Here is an 18,690-nt window from a genome sequence, read left to right on the forward strand (position 1 = left end):
ATTTTGTTGTATGGCGTTACTCATCTTAGTGTTTATATTGTCTTTGGTACTACTTACCATACAACATATAGATGGGACAGCTAGAACGAAAAAAAGAGTAGCCAATTATTTTCTATGCGTCAGGTCTTACATAAAGCTCTTTTTTGTTTGGATCCATAACTCGCTCGCTTGCTGAGAGAGTAAGAGAGTTAAAGAGCAATGATCGATGTGTAATAGAACGGTATCGCTGATTTTTATTTCGCTCCCACTAAAGGAAACTAATTTTCCCGTGCGGCTAGTAACGCCCTTATTCACAACTAGTTTTGAAGGTGACGTCATTGGGATCTACAGCTAAAAAGAAAGGATTTAACTAAGAAAATCATTCTTAAACGTAAAGATTAACTAGGGTGTTCTAGCCCGGAAAGCCCGGCTAGGAGATAACTTTATCCCTGCGGCGAGCAGCCATTGCAGACATTCTAGCTTATTTCTTTACATACATACACACACAAGCTCGCACGCCGCTTGATGCGCAGTTTACGCTTTATTTGTGATAATTTATTCAGTCGTTCCACACTATGGTAATCGCGTTTATTATTACCTTAGGTGTTTATTATCCGATATTTATGAACTTTTCAGTGTGTACATACCAAATCGGAAGGCTCTAGCTTTAAACAAGTATGATGTTCTTGTCGGACGTTCCTGACTAGGGGATACTCTAACCCTCTTCTGCTTACACCAAACGCTGCTCGTGCTATGAGCACGTTTGCTTTAGCAGTAATAAAAAAAAATTAAACAACTAAGGCTACCTCAATTGGACGCGAACCCGTAACCGACTGAACTACTTGCTACCGCCTCTATTTGACAGCCGATTCAAATCTTAGCTAGAGACATTAAATATGGTATTAAGACTCTCGTATAGTTTACACAGATCCAAAATACAGCACTAATAGCTGAGTCGATCTAGCCGTATGTGTGAACGTGTCGATGTCAGAAACTATAAGAGCTAATACTTAAAATTTCAAACTTATCTTGAAAAACAAAAGCGATGGTTCTTGTATTTGATAAGTTGTTCGTATGGTAATCTGACGTGGATTTAAGTAGAAATAAAGGGCCATATTTCCTGGTAAGTATAGAGGGAAGAGAATTAAAGACCACTAAAACGATAACAAGAGTGCTCTGGTCGAGAGGGTCCTACTAGCAAATAACCTGAAACTTCTCCAACCAAAACCAAAAGAAGCTCGCTTGATTATGCACCAGCAAATCATGGTGCATGCTGATATATAATTTCTAAAAAAGATTTATATATTAGCTGCCTAAAATAATGTTAAGCTAATAGTGTTGGTTTTTTGCTAGCACATGGGTTAAATTTTTTTTTCTAACCATTTTTTGATGTTCCTAGCCTGTTAACCAAAAAGGTTGGTTTTCTTTATGTGGGCGGTCATGACGCTCCCTTCGGTCGTATGCAAAAGCTTACAAAGGAAATTCGCGAGCTAGACAACAAAATTGTTGAATGCACCATGAACCAATTTGGCAATTGGGATTATATGCGCGAGCGAACGGACAAAAAGTTACCTAACAGCTTTAACACCGCCGTATGTAAGTTTTTTCATAAGTTTAATAAATTTCACAGCTATCATATAAACGTATCCTTGTAGCCGTCGTGGAGAGCATTAAGCATCCAATCACCAAGGAATATCTACTAAGTTTTATTGCGAATTTCGGATTTCGCGATGATCATACAATGATGCCGCCTCCAGCCGTACAGCGACGTTAGCAATGCCTAGCAGCTATCTCATCTCCTGCACCACATCAACCACGTAGACACTCCTGACACACACATTAGGAAATTAATAAACCATAATAAAAAGAATTACGTTTTTCAATATTAAATTCAGTTAAACTCGATGTCAGCACAACATTTAATCGAGATGCATAAAGTAGCCGATAAGATACAGTTTCGTTACTTTTTTGAAACTAGAAATGCATGTGCCATATGTGAACCTACTTTCAAAAATTTAAGTCTCTAGCTCCCGAGTTTGACGTGTTAATACAAACGGACGAGCAGGTGAGAGTACTTCGTCGACTCTGTTTTTTGCTGCAATTATTTGAAATATGGGTGATGTGGCTTCTACGAAGATAATTTCTTTTGCATCATACACCTCATCCTTGATGGCAACGGTCGAGTTTTGGAACTTAATTAGGAATGTTCCTTTTAGTTCCATTTCTTCTTTATCGATTCTCAGCTTTCCGGTATAGTCATTGAGTAGTATTGTTTTGCCGAATAGTTCATAGTGTGGTACATGTTGGCTGTTGATCGTTTTGCAATTCGGAGTTTGGATTTTCAGACGTGGGGTTATGCATGTATCGTTATTTAAGTCTATTAGATTATTCTTATTACATATGATCTTATCGTTATGAGATTTGCAAGAGTCTTTTATTGCGTATAATATTTGGACGCATAGATTTGATAGATCGTCTTTTAAAATCTTGAAGCTTGAATTTAAATACCGAAAATTTCTTTAGCTATTTCAATTATCTCATTCGTGACTCATCTCGTTAATTGTATTTTGCAATATTTTATTTATAACATCTTTTTGTTGTTGTTTTCTATGTACTCATGCATCTTAGTTACTAATATTTTGTAGTCGCCGTGGTCCGGCGAGCCGTCCAACCATTTCCAGGCCAACGCATTTATCGCTCTTGCCGCTCTTTGGGAAGGTCTTCGTCTGCGTAGATCATTTTTAATTATCCGATCTCATATTCGAGCAATGGGAATAGCTGGTGTGGGGCGTTTATTGCATGCAGGGTATCTTTAATTTTTATTGGAATTAACTGTGAGTGTGTTTAGTCTACAATTGTTGACAACCCAAGGCATGTTGGTAAGAACAACCTGTAACATAATATCAGGTTTTTATATTATTTTTGTGGTGTTTTCTACCGATTTTTTTTGTAATGGTAATATTCCTGTTTTCTGATACTATTTCTTTTCTGTATTTGGGTGTGAGTTTTGAACCTAGTCTTTTGTCTATTTTTACGTAGATAATATCTCCAATGTTATAGTTCTTTAATAGCTTCTTCTTCGTATTGTGGTAGTTAAGATCTTTTTCCTGTTTACTTATGATTTTTTCCTTATCTGCTGCCTTTCTAATTCTATTTGTTAGGGATCAATTATATTTTGATTACCAAAAAATATATCTTTTGGCTTCCCTTTTACCGTGGAGTTTACTGATTGATTATACAGTTGCACTGCTTTGAAGATTAAATCTTCGAAGTTTACGATACCCTCATCCTTTTTTATACATCGCATGATTTCTGTTAAATCTTCAGCTGCCTTTGATTTAAGTATTTTAATATGAGCTTATTTTGAAAATTTGTGAATGGTAGTGAGTGCTAAATTCTTCTGAGTTATGAATAAGTCGATATGGATTATCTGACCTGGATACGAATGTCTATCGTATATGGTTTCTTTGCATATTTCGCATGCTTTTGTAATTGCTTCTGTTTTCTTTTTGTTATGTGGCAAAAAGAATCTTCTTAAGATCTGTATCTTGTTTTCTATGGGGTTCATATGTGCTCTAGTGTGTTATTTCGTCAAAATATTGTTCTGTTCTGCTTTTGCGTAGATCGGACCTTATAAGAGCTGAAGTGTAAAGGGAATATATTTTGTATCTTGCCCATAATCGCTTCTGCGGTAAACAAACCGTTAACAAATTTTGGGTCAAGTCTTTTCTTTCAAATTTCTATTAAGTCTTTTTCTGAATAATTGCTTTTTTTTTGTTTCTATGTCTATGATAAGATGGAAAGGGTATATTAAACTCGTATGATACCTCGTCTGAGATCAATAGAAAAACTTGGTTCTTAAATACGTTGATTGGGACTTCCATAACAGGTATTAGGTTGTGCGAGGAGCTCTTGTCACTGTGCACAGTTGATGTTTTATTTATTTGTTGATGTATGGGATTTCTAGACAACGCATCTGCTATATTCCTGGTTCGAGGTAACTCTTTCGCCTCTTGAGTTTACCATTATGATTTTGGTGCTAAGAGCACAAGTCAGAGGCTGGTGTATGTCGGAGTATGCTAGTTGGACGGATCTATCCACTTTGAGTACTTGAAATATACTAACAGAGTGTTTTATTTTAGGCCTGCTGTCGAAGCATTATCGGCAGCAGCGGTCATAAACTATTGTGTTACCCTTGCTACTTATATTTCTAACATGACATTTCTTAGCGTAGGTCGCTCTTAGAACCTTAAGCGACCAAAAGTGCTCTATCTATTATTATGCAGTCGTACAAGATGGTTTGAAATATAATTTTACCGAAGGTCAAATTAAGACTCGGTGTCAAGTGTTTATGTGTGAACATTCTGCGGAGGGCCGACAAAGGTGATGGCCTGCAGATTTTTAGTTACAGGTTTTTTTCCTATTAGGTATACAATAATTATTACGACTAAATTAATACAATCATTAGATGGTACGAATCCATCTCAAAGTTCTATACTAAATAGTCTGTATCATTATAATCTGTCCATCTCTTTGTACTGGTACTGGTATTAATGTAAATAGCTGAGAAGTTTGCCTACTGAACAATGGTATTTTTGCATATGTGATGAGTTTGTTCTGTATAAATATTCCCTCTGCCTTAAGCAGTGTGTAACTCTCCTTAATTTCTGAATTTTGATGTCTACCTCCGACTCTTAATATCCCATTTTGATCTTAAAATGGGTTTAGTCCTTGTATTTTACTCTTCGTTTCAATTTCTTTTTTCTGACGTAAACAATTTATTTCTGTGATCAATTGATTTGTCTGTTCTTGCTTAAGTAACATTATATTTGCTTTTCGGAGTTCCTTAACTTTGTATTTTTGTCATCTCAATCTTTATTTATCAGCCATCAGTTTTGCATGAATAATTTTCCTACAACTGTAACTGGGGATAGCTAAGCTAATGGCTTAAATTTTTTGCAAGCGTAGATACTTGTCTTTTGTTTATGTTTTCTGAGCCCCCACAATTGACCTTAATTTTGAATTCGTATTTCAAAGGTTCCCACTGTAGTCTCAATGTTTCTTTATTCCACTTACTTCTTTGTTGTAGGGTATACAAGTAATCTTTAGACCAAAACTCTTTTTTTCATTCTATTAATCAGTTTCCATCTAATTAAGTTGTCTATTCCTCTTTTTAGATGATATTTTACTGACTTGACTCCGGCCTCCCAAATGCCTCCGAAGTGAGGACCTGCCGGTGGGATAATTTTATCCCACTGGATTTATTAATTTTCTTCAATAGTTATTACTTTATTTTCCTCAGTATTTTCTACATGTTCTTTTTTGTCGTGTGCCTGTATTCTAATAAGCGAGCACACTTTGGTAACTGTTTTTGTGGAACTTCCATCATGTAATGTTATCTTTACTACCCTGACTATATTGTCCTTTCCTCTATCATATACCACTCTTCTGTATGCTTTCTCTGCTGCATACGTGAATCCATGCAGCTGTATTTCAAGCTTTATGCTAGTCTGTAACCATCTTGGGATTCTTATTTTTTTTAATAATGTTAAGTTTTTGTCGCCTTTTTGGAAATCTTGATCTAGATTCTTTGACGCACCTACGAAGTTAGTTCCATTTTTGTTGGACTCGATGTTATTTCCTAGGTCCACATACTCTCCTAAAAAATTTCTATAACTCTCCTTAAGCTGTGTATTTCTTCTGCATTTATTTTCTGAGTGTAGGAACCGTGCCATCTTTTGTGGTCTTGATGATCCTAACTCTTTTTCATCCTTAAACCTTGCAAATTGGGCCATTTTCCGAAAAGTCCTTATTAACTTTCGGTTTTTTCTCCACGTCCTTCAATGAGCATAGAGCACTCAACCTTTGCTCTAAATACTCCATTACGTCGGACAATTTTTGAACTTCTTTTCACATGATTTTCATATGATTGCAAAGTTTCTCTATTAAAATTGCAAATAATCATGTGTGCAAAAATTACGTCAGCGTCTTCTGATAAGACCGTTTTCAATTTTATTAAATGTATTGATTCATTAATTGAATCAATAAATGCTTTAATGTGCTTTGCTGAATCACTGTTCCGTCCTGGCAACTCTATAAGCCTATTTAATTGTTCCGAAAATATTTTCCTTTTGTTTTCATAATGGGTAATTAATTCCCAAGTCGCATTGAAATTTTCTGCGCAGCCTATTAGCAAATGCGACACAATGCATCTTGCTTCTCCGTTTAATGCGGTTTTCAAATAGTTAAATTTAAGAGCTAGACTCAACTGCTTTCTTGATTGAACCAACTCTGTAAACAACTCGGCAAAGAGATCCCATTCTTTGGAAGGTGGGTACCTGCATTTTCGGGAACATTAGTAGCTCCTCTGTTCATGGCAACCCTCCATTTTTGGTTGACACTTGTCTTGAATCTGTTCTTCTACCGTGTTTTGTACGTCGAATCCTAGCGTTTTAATTTCCCTATCAAACGTAAAGTTGCTGTCCATTTTTTGTTGTGATATACCTGACGGTCGATTGCGCCTATTCGTAGCCCCAATGTCATTGACAAGGGCTTCGGTCCTGCTCTCGGCTCTTCTGCGATGATTTTCTGTAGTGCTTGTTGGTAAGCGCTACTCATTTCTCCTCGTCCAGATGCTTGGGCTCCTTCTTGTATTTCAGGCGTCACGTCTAGAAGCGCCGCTGGTGTGGGTCGTGGGAGAAGTACTTCTTGAAGAGTTTGCCCTCTGGATGGGCCTTGGTCACCTTCTAGCATTGGCTGTCGCTCTCCTTTGCTGTCTGGTCTTCTGTTCGGCTCGCTGCTCTCGTCTGCACCGCCCGATAGTTTTTTGGTTTGGCGTGCTGCTCTTGGCTGCACCGCTCGAAATTTATAAGTTCAGCGTGCTGCTCTTGGCTACACCGCTCGAAAAATTTTTTGTTCGGCATGCTGCTCTTGGCTGCACCGCTTGAAATTTTTGTGGTTCGGCGTGCCGAAATGCCGGCACGTCTCGAAATTTAGTGGTTCGGCGTGCCGGTGTCCACTTCTCGAAGGTCTTTATAAACAAGCGTGCCGAAATGCTGGCACTGCTCGAAGGACCAAATGGACGGATCTATCCACTTTGAGTACTTGTAAGATACTGATTGATGACTCGGTTCAAGTGTTCATGTGTGAACACTAGTATCACGTCTGGGGAGGCTAGTGTTCGTTTAATCTTGTCAAACGCATCTAACGCTTCATTATCCAAAGTGATTTTTATTCTAGCTGAGATGTTCTTTGAAGGTCTACCACTTTCTCCCCTGAGAAGGGTAGTAAGGGGCTTTGCTATTTTAGCGAAATCCCGTATGAACCTGCGATAATAGCTCGATAAACCCAGAAAAGATCGTAAACCCTTCATAGTTTCGGGTACAGGAAAGGCCTTGATGGCTTTCACTTTCTTAACACTGGTTTTAATGCCTTTTTTTGAAATAATGAATCCCAAGAAATCAACTTTCGTCTTAAAAAATTCGCATTTATCGATTTGAATTTTCATGTTGGCCTTACGTAAAGTTGCGCAAACCTTATCCAGGTGTTTAGCATGTTCATCCTCGGATTGACTAAAGACGATAATATCGTCAATGTAAACGTAGCATATCTTGCCTACCTGATCCGGGGGAGTTCTTTAGACAGCCTGGTGAATTCGAATTTCCCCCCATTTACGAAAGCGAAAGCCGTTTTCTCAATGTCCCTTTCTTTGAGTGGGATTTGATGGAAACCACTCTTTAAATCAATGACTGAGAATTACTTATTTTCGCCCAATGCGGGGTAAGAGTAATGTTTATAATATACTGGGGTATCTGACATAGCTATTATTATTTATTTATTTATTTATTTATTTATTATTAATATTTATTATTATGTAAGTTTCATGTCAGGGTCAGCGAATTCTTCTGAGTGGGTTTCGGTCAATTGATCGTATTATTGTTTCTGAGTTTCGGACATGTGATCTGTTTTAAAAATTCTTAGCCGCCTGTGTCTCTACTTGCTCCATGTTAATTCTGTAATTTCCACTTATTATTAGTACGTCGTTTCGTATGTCTATGCGTATTAGCGTATCGTTACCCAGAATTCCATGGAATGTTTTGAGTGTTGGTAAAAGAAAGAATTTAATAGGAACGCCTTTTAAACCAAAAAGGTTAAGACGAGTATGATGGGTAACTTTCGTTTGCTCACCAACGGAATTGGCGAAAAAGGGTTATTCGTTGAGTTTGGGGTTCTAAACTAAATCGGACTGAATATAGTTTTGATTGGATGTTGATTGTCTAGGTTGTAAGGGTGGAGCCTGCTATCTATATTTCGGAATGAATGCATTCCCATGTTCTTGATTTTCTACTAATTCACACAAATGAAGTGCGTGACTCAAGTCTCTTGGTTTTTTATAGCTAATAAGTGAGCTAAATCGCCATTAAGCCCACGTACAAAGATATCCAAGGCTTTATCCCGATAATTTTTGGTTAAAGCTCTCACAGTTTCTGGTGATTCTTTCTGAGAGCTAATTTGGTTGAGTATCAGAGACAGCTGGTGGTAGACTGCCTGGTAGAATTCATTTATGGTCTTTCGTCCTTGTGACAAAAAGAATATTTGATATTCGAGGGTGTCAGCGTAGTGCGACGTCAGGCACCTGGATATTACCCTCCAGTTCATGGGAGTGTTATACGATTCTAGTACTACATCAGCTTCTCCGACTATTTTGTTTCGTATAGCTAAAGTAACTAAGTGATATTTATAAGTGCTCTCTTGTCCTTCGTATAAGCTCATTATGCGATCTTCATTTTCCAAGAGCTAAATGCAGTTCTATCTTCAGAAAATTCCCTGATTAATCGCGTTATATCTGGGACTTTCTCTTGTTCGCTTTCAGGTCCTGGCCTTGCGATTGGTATATCGGACTACATATCTACCCTGTCTGGGTTGTCCATAGCTTGTCTTATTAGATCTCCTCCTACGAGGGTCTTTCGGATTAGACGTACTATAATATCCCTAAGTTCTGGGCTAGCAACGGGGGTGCTGGTAGTTGGTTGCCAGGCGCTCGCAGCTCTGCTACGTGGTGGCTGCCGGTGGGACGCGCTTGTCCCAAGGGAAAGGCTGTTAATAGCTTCGGACAATTCGTCTTGCATGTTGTTCCGCTTATAGCGTTTTAATACGGACCACACAAACAATTTTTTACGGACCACTTATAGGGAATTCTTCTGTAGATTAGTTTTTATGTAAGATGATTGAGCAATATAAATTTTTTCTTTATTTTATTTTCTATTGAGATTGAGATATTTAAAATAGTATAGCAAAAAATATAAAATTTGAAAAAAATGATCAGCTTAAAAGAAATAAATAATATGCTCACAATATAACTAGCATTCCGGTGAATCTCTCACGATAGTCCTTTGAAGTTAATCCTTTTTGTCCTGCAACAACAAAGGTGCAGCAGGTGACTGGGGCTCCTTAGTAACACTTTAGACGTGGCTCTCTGCGAACGGATGCTGCAAAGAGTCGGCGGTACGAACGGCGATAATATTTATTTATTTTAGTCAAACGCGGTAAAGATTATTGTTATCTGTACTAAATCGCTCCCGCGCTGTGGCTCGTTTTGAGGCACTTTTTCGAATTAATTTAATTTATTTCTACGCGGCGAAGCTCGTTTGAGGCCGACGAGTTATCCTTTTTATTATCCTGGTCCCTGCTCGGGCGCCAATTAGGGAATTTGTTCCTTGAGGTCTTTAAAAAAAATAACCGTTTATTAGTAGTGCTGCTAAAGAATTAATTTACAATGATATGTACAAATTATGTGAAAGCTAAAACTCCGCTGCTGCTGTCGCTGATGTCGTTGTTGCTTCTGTAAGCTTTGTTGTTGTCGTCGCTACCGTTGTAGTTTGGTCAAATTGTCCTTTTCCATGGTGCGCTCCCACGGATAGGCTGTTTGGAAGATTCCGCTGACGCAGCGCACGTGGCAAAGGTGCATTAGGGCCGTGATTACTTGGTTGCGTGTGCATGCATTTTTGGTCAACTTCGTCCCTAACTTATATATAATATAAACCTTATATATGTGAGAAAGAGGCTCCAGTCGGGAGTTGCCGACTAGGGGATACCCTGAACGCTCTTTTACCTACACCAAACTCAACACGAGCTACGAGTTCATTTGCTTTAGCAGCATTACAAAAATATTTCCCTTTTATTCGCACTCGAGCTCGTAGCGACCGCACTACTTGCCACCGCCTCTACTTGACAGCCTTATTTATTTTCTATAAAAAAAAACATATTAAAATAGCAGCACATACACACAGCACAGAATACAATACAATCGCAATTGCAATGCTGTTCATAGATTTCAATGAATGTGTGTATACAGACACGCTAATAATTAATAATTAATAAATCTTTAATAATTTCTGTGTTTCTAAACCAATCTTGATGAAATTCAAAATGAGGTCTGATTGTGCTATATTTATTTATTCTTAAACAGAGAACTTCATTTAAACGTTTGCTAAAATTGGTGGGTAGTTCAAATTGGTTTATTTACTTGATTTTGGAGTAGGCATGTAGGCGGGAGGTGCCAATAGCTATACAATAAAAGATACTTGATATATAAGCATATGCATATAGTATTCAAGAATCAACATGTGAAATTTGGTGACATGCTTTAAAGCCTAAGAAACATAATCAAAATTTCAAGTCTGGCTCTTTTAGGTTCATAGATCGACGCGTTTAAACATACGGACATGGCCTTATCGATTAAGCTATAAATGAGCAGGAATTTATAAATTGTATGGCGTATGGCGTAATGCTTCCTTTAAACTGATACATACTATTGTACAAAACCATTATACCCTATTTGGTGGATTTTAAAAGGGTTCAGGGTATAGAGTATATTTGTTTTGTGCAAATGTATAAATAAATAATAAAACCTCTCACAAATATAAAAACTTTGTATTCTAGTCAAGGATTAAAAGTCAGTAGTGTGTGGTTTCAGACTGATATTAACCCCATAACAATTTAGATTCTTTTTCGATTGATTGAATCGGTGATAACAAAGGCAATAAAAACACTAAGATGAGTAACGCCATACAACAAAATGCTACTATGCAGCTTGATTTTCACAAAATTGAGACCGAAAGCGAAATCGGTACCCTTGCGCTCTCATAGCTTAAAGGGCGAAAACGCAAATAATAGAATGCACTCTCAGCTTCGGCTCTGAGGGCCGAGCGGACAATTACGTTTGCAAGTGTGTGTCCATACGTACACTAAAGCAAGTAAGTGTTGTTACTCCCTGCAGTGGCTTTTGCTGCCTTGGTAGAAAATCAATCTTTAAAGCTGATGCTAATATAATTTCCTTAGCATTAATTATTATTTTTTGGATTGCAGCAACCAAACCACAAAACCTTATTTAAATATAAACCAACCTCAGTTCACAACATATACATATATAAGTAAGTACATAAGAATTGCACTTAATACTTATGTCATAAGAACACACTTTTGTTTATAAAAACACAAGAATGTTGCAGTGCCCTTTGCTTACATTGCGCCATTCTGCTGACGCATGAGTTCAGTGCCCGGCCACTGCGACCAGCAGAGATAACCCGACACTTGCCTATGTCGTAAGCGACTGCGTTGGCGTATGCTGATTCGGCTTGCCGGATATAGCACCTGAGACTTATGCGCCCAGCCTTTGGGTTCAATCCAATTCAATAATTCAATTCAGTTTAGTTTGTATCTGACTTTCAATAAATATACTTGCTTAAGCTTTGCCGTTATAACAATAACTGAGCCACAAGGCCAGCGATAAGAGAGCGAAGTGAAGCTCCCAACATAATCATCGTCAGAAAACTTTTTACAATCTCCTCGATACCCTGGACAGCGGCCAACTGCGCTTTCTTCAACAGCGCGGGATGGCAACTACTTAATTTATATGTTTGTATGTATATGTGACAACAAATTTAGGATAGGTCATGGGCAGCTGTAAAAAACTAACAAAATGAATTTCTTTGGTACCAATAGCCGCTGCATTACCCATGCTGCATAATTCACACATACAAGCATAGGTGCTTGCACGTCATTGGTTGAGACAAGAACTTCTCCAGCATACACTGTGCAAAAATAAAAGGTAAGCTAGTGTACGTGGGCTATTGTATAAAGATAGTTATGGCACAAGGTGCGATATGTGACACAAATTTATTGTTATCAAATTTGCCTGTACAATGTACCAATATTATCTAAGGTAATACAGTTTGTCAAGTAATCAAAGTCATTAACACCTCTGCCCACAGTCCTAACTTAAAGCTTTCTAACAAAAAAAGCTTTCATCGAGGCCATTCAAAGGAATAGATAAAAAAACTGAAATGTATGATCTGCATAACCTTATTCAGTCTATGTTTCGTCGTCTTCGGGCTGTAATGGATGCTAATGTTCAATATAGCAAATATTAGTTATAAATACAATAATATTTTGCATTTCGAAATGAATTAATTGACATCGGTTTATTTTTTTTTTTAGTTTTGTTTGTGTTATGAATTTTTTGAATTTTTGTGCCTCGTATATAATTCATTTAGAGCATGCATATCATGGAAAGCAAAAGTACTAAGCGTTGTTCGTTAGTACAACAATCTTTGTACTTACTTAGAAAACGAAACGACGCAGAGCACCATCAGCGACTGAATTCGTTCCTTCTGTCATCAGAGCGAAAAGCCAGACTAGAAATTTTGCATAGTTTTAAAATGAGTAGGCATTACTCATCTGAGTGTTTATATTGTCTTTGGTAATAACATGTTAACAGGGTATTGAAATTGTTAATTTGTTAATTCCAAAACATAGTCTCCATTATTTTTAAAGTAATTCGGCACAAACGTAAACAAACAATATTTTTTAAATATTATTGTGATTTTAATCAAATTCTAACTGATCAGACTGCCATTGTCGAGGAGAGTTTTTTCTCTCAGATGTCCGAGTTGCAGCAAAGCTACTAATGCGGCACCCTGTTCAGCTTGTTTCTTGTTTTTCTCCCAAAAGCTGCTACTATAGCGCTGTCCGTCATAGCTGCAGATGGCCCGAAAAAGCTTGTCGCAGCGCAGCGTCTCATAACAGGGCGGCTCCTTATCCGTTCTACCCGCGTGCACATAAAGCATCATCTTCGGTAGCTGAGTGTCTACAATGGGAGTAGATAGATGTATAGATTGGTAGAGAAAATAAGATAACAATAAGAATTGCATAAGTTTGGTTAGTTTTTTAGACACGCTTACCACTTGTGTAGGTGGACCGCAGAAAAGCTACATTGCGGTAAATGACACCCTGATACTCGTCTGTAGAACTGTCAGGCAGCCCGAGCTTTTGTCGTTTAGTTGGACACTGTGTTAGTATTACGTTGGCACGGCCAGCATTTCCGCGATCTTTAAGCTCTTGCTGCCGGCGACGACAGTAGTCACCTAAATCCCAAATCTCGCAAATCTGCTGTAGAGTTTGACATTGCAAAAACCGCTTTCCGCGCGGCGTTTCCTGCAACTCTTTCAAGATGCTTTGCACGCAGTACTTAGTATTGTGCGGAGCATTGTCGTAATCAATGCACAAGCGGAGATACTTATAAATCACTTCATCCACTGGCAAAATGCCTTGTTTACGAAATATTGACACATTGAACTGGGCCGCACGAGCGACCATGACACTATCAGCGCCACACAAAGCCTGGAATTTGTGCAAATCATCATACGTGTGCATGTCCCGAGATCCACCGTTGGCTATGATAGGTATGTCTACGGCGCTTGCCACGGCGTGTAGGACGTCCGGATGTGGGCGATGCTGAGGCCGTTCATCTCGAGTACGCGCATGAATACCAATCGCGGCAATGCCCGTTACTGCCAATTGCTGCACGAGTCTTATGGTGTCTAAGAGATCGGGCAGTATGCGAATCTTGCAGGTAACAGGTATTTCTAACTGCGAAGACAGTGTGCGCAGTATATGGGCTGCTTTCGCTGGATCTGCAAGCAATGCTGCTCCCATACCGCCCTTAATGGAAAACTCCTTGGGACAGCCCATATTTATATCTAAGCCAGCAACATCATACTGTACCAGCTTACCTACGGCCAGAGCTCGTGCTGCATCGCTAGTTCCCAACTGTAGCACTACTTTTGACTTTTCTAAAGCACACGTGCGAAAAACAATCGTGCCGTCAGACGGATCTACAAAATCTACTGTACTCAATGCGGCTGAAAGGTTAAATTGTTTCTTAGTTCTGTTTAAGTAAGAAATACCAACTTACGATTTAGGCGGCGGACACTTTTTATTAATTTTAGATCGACAAGTTCTTCGGTGTAAACGATGTCAGCGCCCATTTCTAGGGCTAGCAGTCGCATGGGCAAAGTGCCTACACGCACCATTGGTGCCAGAATTAATTTGTTTCGATAGTCAAGAAACTGATGTTTCTTCATTTTTATGGTTGTCACTTTACTTAAAATCGACAAGCATTTGACGAGAAGCCTGAAACCGGGACAGCTGTTGCAGAGCTGGAAAACCATCGATAGGATTAAATCGATGTTTCTGGTGTTTTGATAACCATCGATGGTGTTTTAGGAACCATCGATATTTTTCCAGCTCTTACACTTTTTAAACAAGAGAAGTAATAGCACTAACTATACAATGCATTGATACAATCACTAACCAAAAAACATATAGATGGGACATGCCGTAGGAAAGTTTTGGTCACCAAAAAAAATATGCATCTGGTCCAACGAGCGAGTAAGATATACATATGACATCTTTTGATCGCTCACAATACAGGAAACTGCTTTAGCTTACTCTCTTCCATATGATTTGTTCGATAGAACGGCATCGCTGTTTATTTTTATCTCGCTCGCACTTACTCTCAGTGCTCTCAATGCTCTCTTTATGCCTAGGTACCGTTTAAATGTTTGTGTGTCATGTGTCCGCACAAGCAAAAATGTCCACAAATTCAATTTTTGTCAAAAGTCGGTGGCATTTCTTCCCTTTTGAGGGGACGAGTAATATGAAATAATGAAAGGGTTTGCCAAGTCGATGCGAAATTCTTTAATTTTAGCTCGTTATTGTTGGAAAGGGTACCTAAGCGTTGGCATGTGTGCATTTAAAATTTTTTTGACTTGCTATTCACGCATACTCCCTGCCTGCCTGTTCGATGCAAATTTGACAATATTTTGTGATTTCTGAATTTCGAGCTCTACACACACACAGACACAAATGGGTGTGAATGGGCAGATCATGGGCGCAAAAGAATATATCATTTTTGGCACGCGTCACCCAGGATATCGCGTACGCAAGCCGCGCAAAGTACAAAAATGATCCAAGACGACGACGAGGTCGTGAATCGTTGCGATAAATCAAGATTAGTACTACTTGTCCAAATATGAAATCAGATGACATGAACCGAGTTAATTTGTTGAAATATACTTTCAAGATCATAACGCCTTCGAATGAGACTATTGATAAATTGTAATATAGTGGAAACAATAACTTGATACGGAACTGCTTGTTTGGGTCGCGGCGGCTGGCTCATCGGTTCTCTGGGTGTAGTCCCATCCCTGGCCAGCAGTCCGCACAATCGATATCAAAAAAGCTACAACGTCTGTAGCAAAACAGACCTACACAAAATGAACCACATAATCGATAAATAACAAACAGCCGGAACTTCTCTCAAATGAACAACACCAACAGCTGGGACGATAAGTAAATGTAAACAACAAATGTACGACGCTTATAAAAATTACCAAAAAAAAAAAACACTGTTAAACCACTTTACTCTTCCAGATACCCGCCCTACCTGAGACGATCACCTGATCTCGTCACCCACATTTTGGCCACAAGATGGCCTGCATCAGCCCGTGACGTCTGTCATGCGTCCTCTCCCCATCAATGGATATATAGCCGGACATTGTTTTCCTTCAATATGTGCGTGTGTGTATAAGTGTTTGCATTCCTTATAATTAATAACAATTTCAATATCTCTTATCTCCTTCTATTTTACAGGATATCAATTCAGCTCTTTATCATGTCATGCAAGCTTTTCTTTTCACTAGGTCCGTATATTTACTTGCATATTCTTATAATTATTAACAATGGTTATTAATTTCTAAAAATTTAATTTTTTTTATAGCCGAACAACATCAAAAGAAGGACGTCACCGAAAGTTATGTCCAATTGTCGCTGGGAACAACGTTGGCGAACAAATGTATATATTTTAATTTGAACGATTGGCTCCCCACATATTCATGCACGTAATGCTCATGGAACGGACTCACGTGAATATCGCCGCCCTTCCCGATTTTGGCTGTCGGCGCCTCGCCCGCTGCAGCTCGCCTTTGGAGTCTCCTCTCTTCCTGCTCTTGGATGGCTTGCGCGCTCCCTCGGCTCGGAAAATGTATCCACTGGCCAGCGCCGTCGAAGTGAGCTTGGACCTGGACTATGTTGGCTTTGGTCCGATATTTATTTATTGGTATGCGCGGCACTCGGTTTGTCGGGTCTAATTTAAAGTATTCTTTTTTAGTCACAGCCTAAGATTTTGTGTGGCCCGACAAAGAAAATTAAATTTTTGCTCTGCTCGATGTATTTTCAATTTGTATATGTATATGTCAGTCAGGACAAACAGTTTTATATATAGAGATATACACATATATACATATATATATATGTATATATATATATATACATATATATACATATATATATATGTATATATATATATATATATACTAGCGGGTATAACCCGGCCTTGCCCGTGGCACGTATGTTATAAAATCAAAAAAGCTTTGAAAATGATTTTGAAACTGATCGGACGGGAATCAAACAACTTTTATGCGAATCGGAAAACTCTTAAAATTCACCAAAAAAATCTTAAAAATGCATTTTCCACCGAAGGAGTTTAGATTTTGCGAGAAATGTGAAACACGTCTCTAATGATTTTTCTTATAGATCTTTGGAAATAAATTTGAACACAAAACGTCATCCACCAAATCTTCGACCCCCATTTGCACCAAGGAGGGATGGATTTTTCAAAAAGTGTGAAACACCCCTCAAATGAATTTGAATATAGATCTTTGAAAATGAGTCTGGGGCCGATCGGATGGTAAAAAAAAACTTTCATACAACCGATTTCCGCCAATTTACCACTGTTGCGGGTGGATTTTTCCAAATCGTCGAAATACGTATTCATTAAGTTATTATTGAGAGCTTTGAAAAAAAAAAGTTTGAAGCAAATCGGACACAACTTAAAACTTCGCACAAAAAATCTTTGGGTCGCATTCCACCCGAAAAAGTTTGGATTTTGCGAAAAGTGTGAAACACGTCTCAAATGATTTATCTTATGGATCTTTAGAAACGAATTTGAGTGCGAAACGTCACCCACCAAATCTTTGACCTCCATTTCCACCAAGGAGGAATGGATTTTCCTAAAAGTGTGAAACACCCCTCAAATGAATTTGAACAAAGATCTTTGAAAATGAGTTTAAGGCTGATCGGATGGTAAACAAAAAAGTTGCATACAAACGTTTTTCGCGATTTTTTCACACTTGCGGGTGTGAAACCCTGTCTTAACGTGCACCTACATTACATAAGGTAACTACAGTGAAAATTTCAGCTTCCTAGCTCTTATGGCTTGGGCTGTGCGTTGATCACCAATCAGTTAGTCAGCACAAACAGTTTTATATATAGAGATTTTTACTACGTTGCGTGGCGTTCCTTCATTATGCAGCATTTAATTTTATAATTTTTCTCGTCACAATTGATTAAAAATAAAATGCCTGTTCTATTTCTTTTGGCATTACACAATGTTAATTTATTTGTTCCTTAAATTTTTCTCAAAGGTGCGTTTGCGCAAAACACGCCTGCCGTTAACTGCTGACCAAGTCGAACTCCCTGCTGTACCTTTGGGCAGCAACATCATCGGTGCCGAATTTCGGGCACCAATGGCATTAGCAAGTGCTCCCGATCCGCTCTCCTCCTAATCTCTCTATGAGCGAATCGGTTGCCCAATCATGGTTCTTCTATCGCGTTACCCCTCTCAGCACAGTGGATCGCAAGCCGGGCGTTGCCACTCTATAATTAATTGGGAGCCGCTGTGTGCCCGATTTTACCCCCCGATATCCTGACCATGCAACAAAAAGATATCGACGGCAGATTATTGTAAACGTGAACACGACCGTTACAAAGAGTCTGCCGGCTAATAAGGATGCCCAACGTAGGCCACACCCACGACAAATACTCTGTACTTGCGCCGCTGACCAAAAAGGACGGACGCTGCCGCCGTAAACGCCTGGCAAGGAGGTGAGCAAATTTTGCTTATGCTCGTAGATCTTTTGCGTGTAAAACGCCCAGCACACGTCCCTGGAGATCTTCTAACTCGTAGGCATTGGTATCTACGGCTCGGACGACGCGGCTCTTCAGGAATTTCCGGTCGAACTTGGCATTGAAGGCTTTGCCAAGCTGCTGAGTGCGAAATTGCTCCTCCACACTTCCTGTCCCTGTTCCAGATGGAGTTGGCGCGCGCGTTGAACGTAGCGTTGGCGACTTCGCTTGTTCGCGGTGTGCAGGTTTCGGATTACAGCCAATCTGTCCTTCGAGTCTAGGTCAGAAATGCTGTGATCCGCCAATGACCTCAGCTTCCGGACCAGCTTGTAACTGGAACCATTCAAGTATATGTGCTAGCCAAACACCGCGAAGAACGGAGTCACTTCGGTAGCGCTGTGCACC

At 39.0% G+C, this 18,690-nt stretch overlaps 2 protein-coding genes and 3 long non-coding RNA genes across 6 annotated transcripts; 3 read left to right on the top strand and 2 right to left on the bottom strand.

Annotated features, from left to right (window-relative positions):
- The first annotated feature begins 1,348 nt into the window (after positions 1 to 1,348).
- LOC135435257 (mRNA-capping enzyme-like) lies at positions 1,349 to 1,849 on the top strand. The gene is made up of 2 exons (XM_064692230.1): positions 1,349 to 1,575; positions 1,635 to 1,849. The coding sequence occupies exons 1-2, from the start codon at positions 1,440 to 1,442 to the stop codon at positions 1,751 to 1,753; spliced, it is 255 nt and encodes an 84-aa protein (XP_064548300.1). The 5' UTR covers positions 1,349 to 1,439; the 3' UTR covers positions 1,754 to 1,849.
- Positions 1,850 to 2,569: 720 nt separating this feature from the next.
- LOC135435260 (uncharacterized) lies at positions 2,570 to 9,939 on the bottom strand. Its single transcript, XR_010437355.1, has 3 exons — positions 9,766 to 9,939; positions 9,332 to 9,702; positions 2,570 to 2,869 (listed from the first exon to the last, which is right to left on the bottom strand). It is a non-coding gene; the product is annotated as an uncharacterized LOC135435260 (long non-coding RNA).
- Positions 9,940 to 11,186: 1,247 nt separating this feature from the next.
- Positions 11,187 to 15,728, top strand: LOC135435261 (uncharacterized). 2 transcript variants are annotated; one of them, XR_010437357.1, is made up of 5 exons: positions 11,187 to 11,234; positions 11,347 to 11,411; positions 11,728 to 11,895; positions 11,983 to 12,088; positions 15,404 to 15,728. It is a non-coding gene; the product is annotated as an uncharacterized LOC135435261 (long non-coding RNA). The 2 variants fall into 2 exon arrangements; XR_010437356.1 differs by lacking the exon at positions 15,404 to 15,728 and having other exon boundaries at positions 11,983 to 12,454.
- On the bottom strand, positions 12,682 to 14,478 carry Dus2 (Dihydrouridine synthase 2). Its single transcript, XM_064692232.1, has 3 exons — positions 14,234 to 14,478; positions 13,221 to 14,180; positions 12,682 to 13,126 (listed from the first exon to the last, which is right to left on the bottom strand). Exons 1-3 carry the CDS (start codon positions 14,400 to 14,402, stop codon positions 12,876 to 12,878), a joined length of 1,380 nt encoding a protein of 459 aa, XP_064548302.1. The 5' UTR covers positions 14,403 to 14,478; the 3' UTR covers positions 12,682 to 12,875.
- Positions 15,729 to 15,754: 26 nt separating the features above from the next.
- On the top strand, positions 15,755 to 16,551 carry LOC135435259 (uncharacterized). The gene is made up of 3 exons (XR_010437354.1): positions 15,755 to 15,894; positions 15,973 to 16,022; positions 16,100 to 16,551. It is a non-coding gene; the product is annotated as an uncharacterized LOC135435259 (long non-coding RNA).
- Positions 16,552 to 18,690: the final 2,139 nt, after the last annotated feature.

Source organism: Drosophila montana, unplaced genomic scaffold (assembly GCF_035044405.1).
Source record: "Drosophila montana isolate Dmon_TW-CO22-7 unplaced genomic scaffold, ASM3504440v1 contig_3530_1, whole genome shotgun sequence".
Classification (NCBI taxonomy): Eukaryota; Metazoa; Arthropoda; class Insecta; order Diptera; family Drosophilidae; genus Drosophila; species Drosophila montana.

What these genes read in the sequence shown, in the direction of transcription:
- LOC135435257 (XM_064692230.1), top strand. Translation starts at nt 1,440, where the DNA reads ATGCAAAAGCTTACAAAGGAAATTCGCGAGCTAGACAACAAAATTGTT. An exon ending in CAGCTTTAACACCGCCGTAT is followed by an intron (nt 1,576 to 1,634) that starts GTAAGTTTTTTC and finishes GTATCCTTGTAG; the next exon opens with CCGTCGTGGAGAGCATTAAG.
- Dus2 (XM_064692232.1), bottom strand. Translation starts at nt 14,402, where the DNA reads ATGAAGAAACATCAGTTTCTTGACTATCGAAACAAATTAATTCTGGCA. An exon ending in AAGTGTCCGCCGCCTAAATC is followed by an intron (nt 14,181 to 14,233) that starts GTAAGTTGGTAT and finishes TTAACCTTTCAG; the next exon opens with CCGCATTGAGTACAGTAGAT. An exon ending in GCGGTCCACCTACACAAGTG is followed by an intron (nt 13,127 to 13,220) that starts GTAAGCGTGTCT and finishes CTCCCATTGTAG; the next exon opens with ACACTCAGCTACCGAAGATG.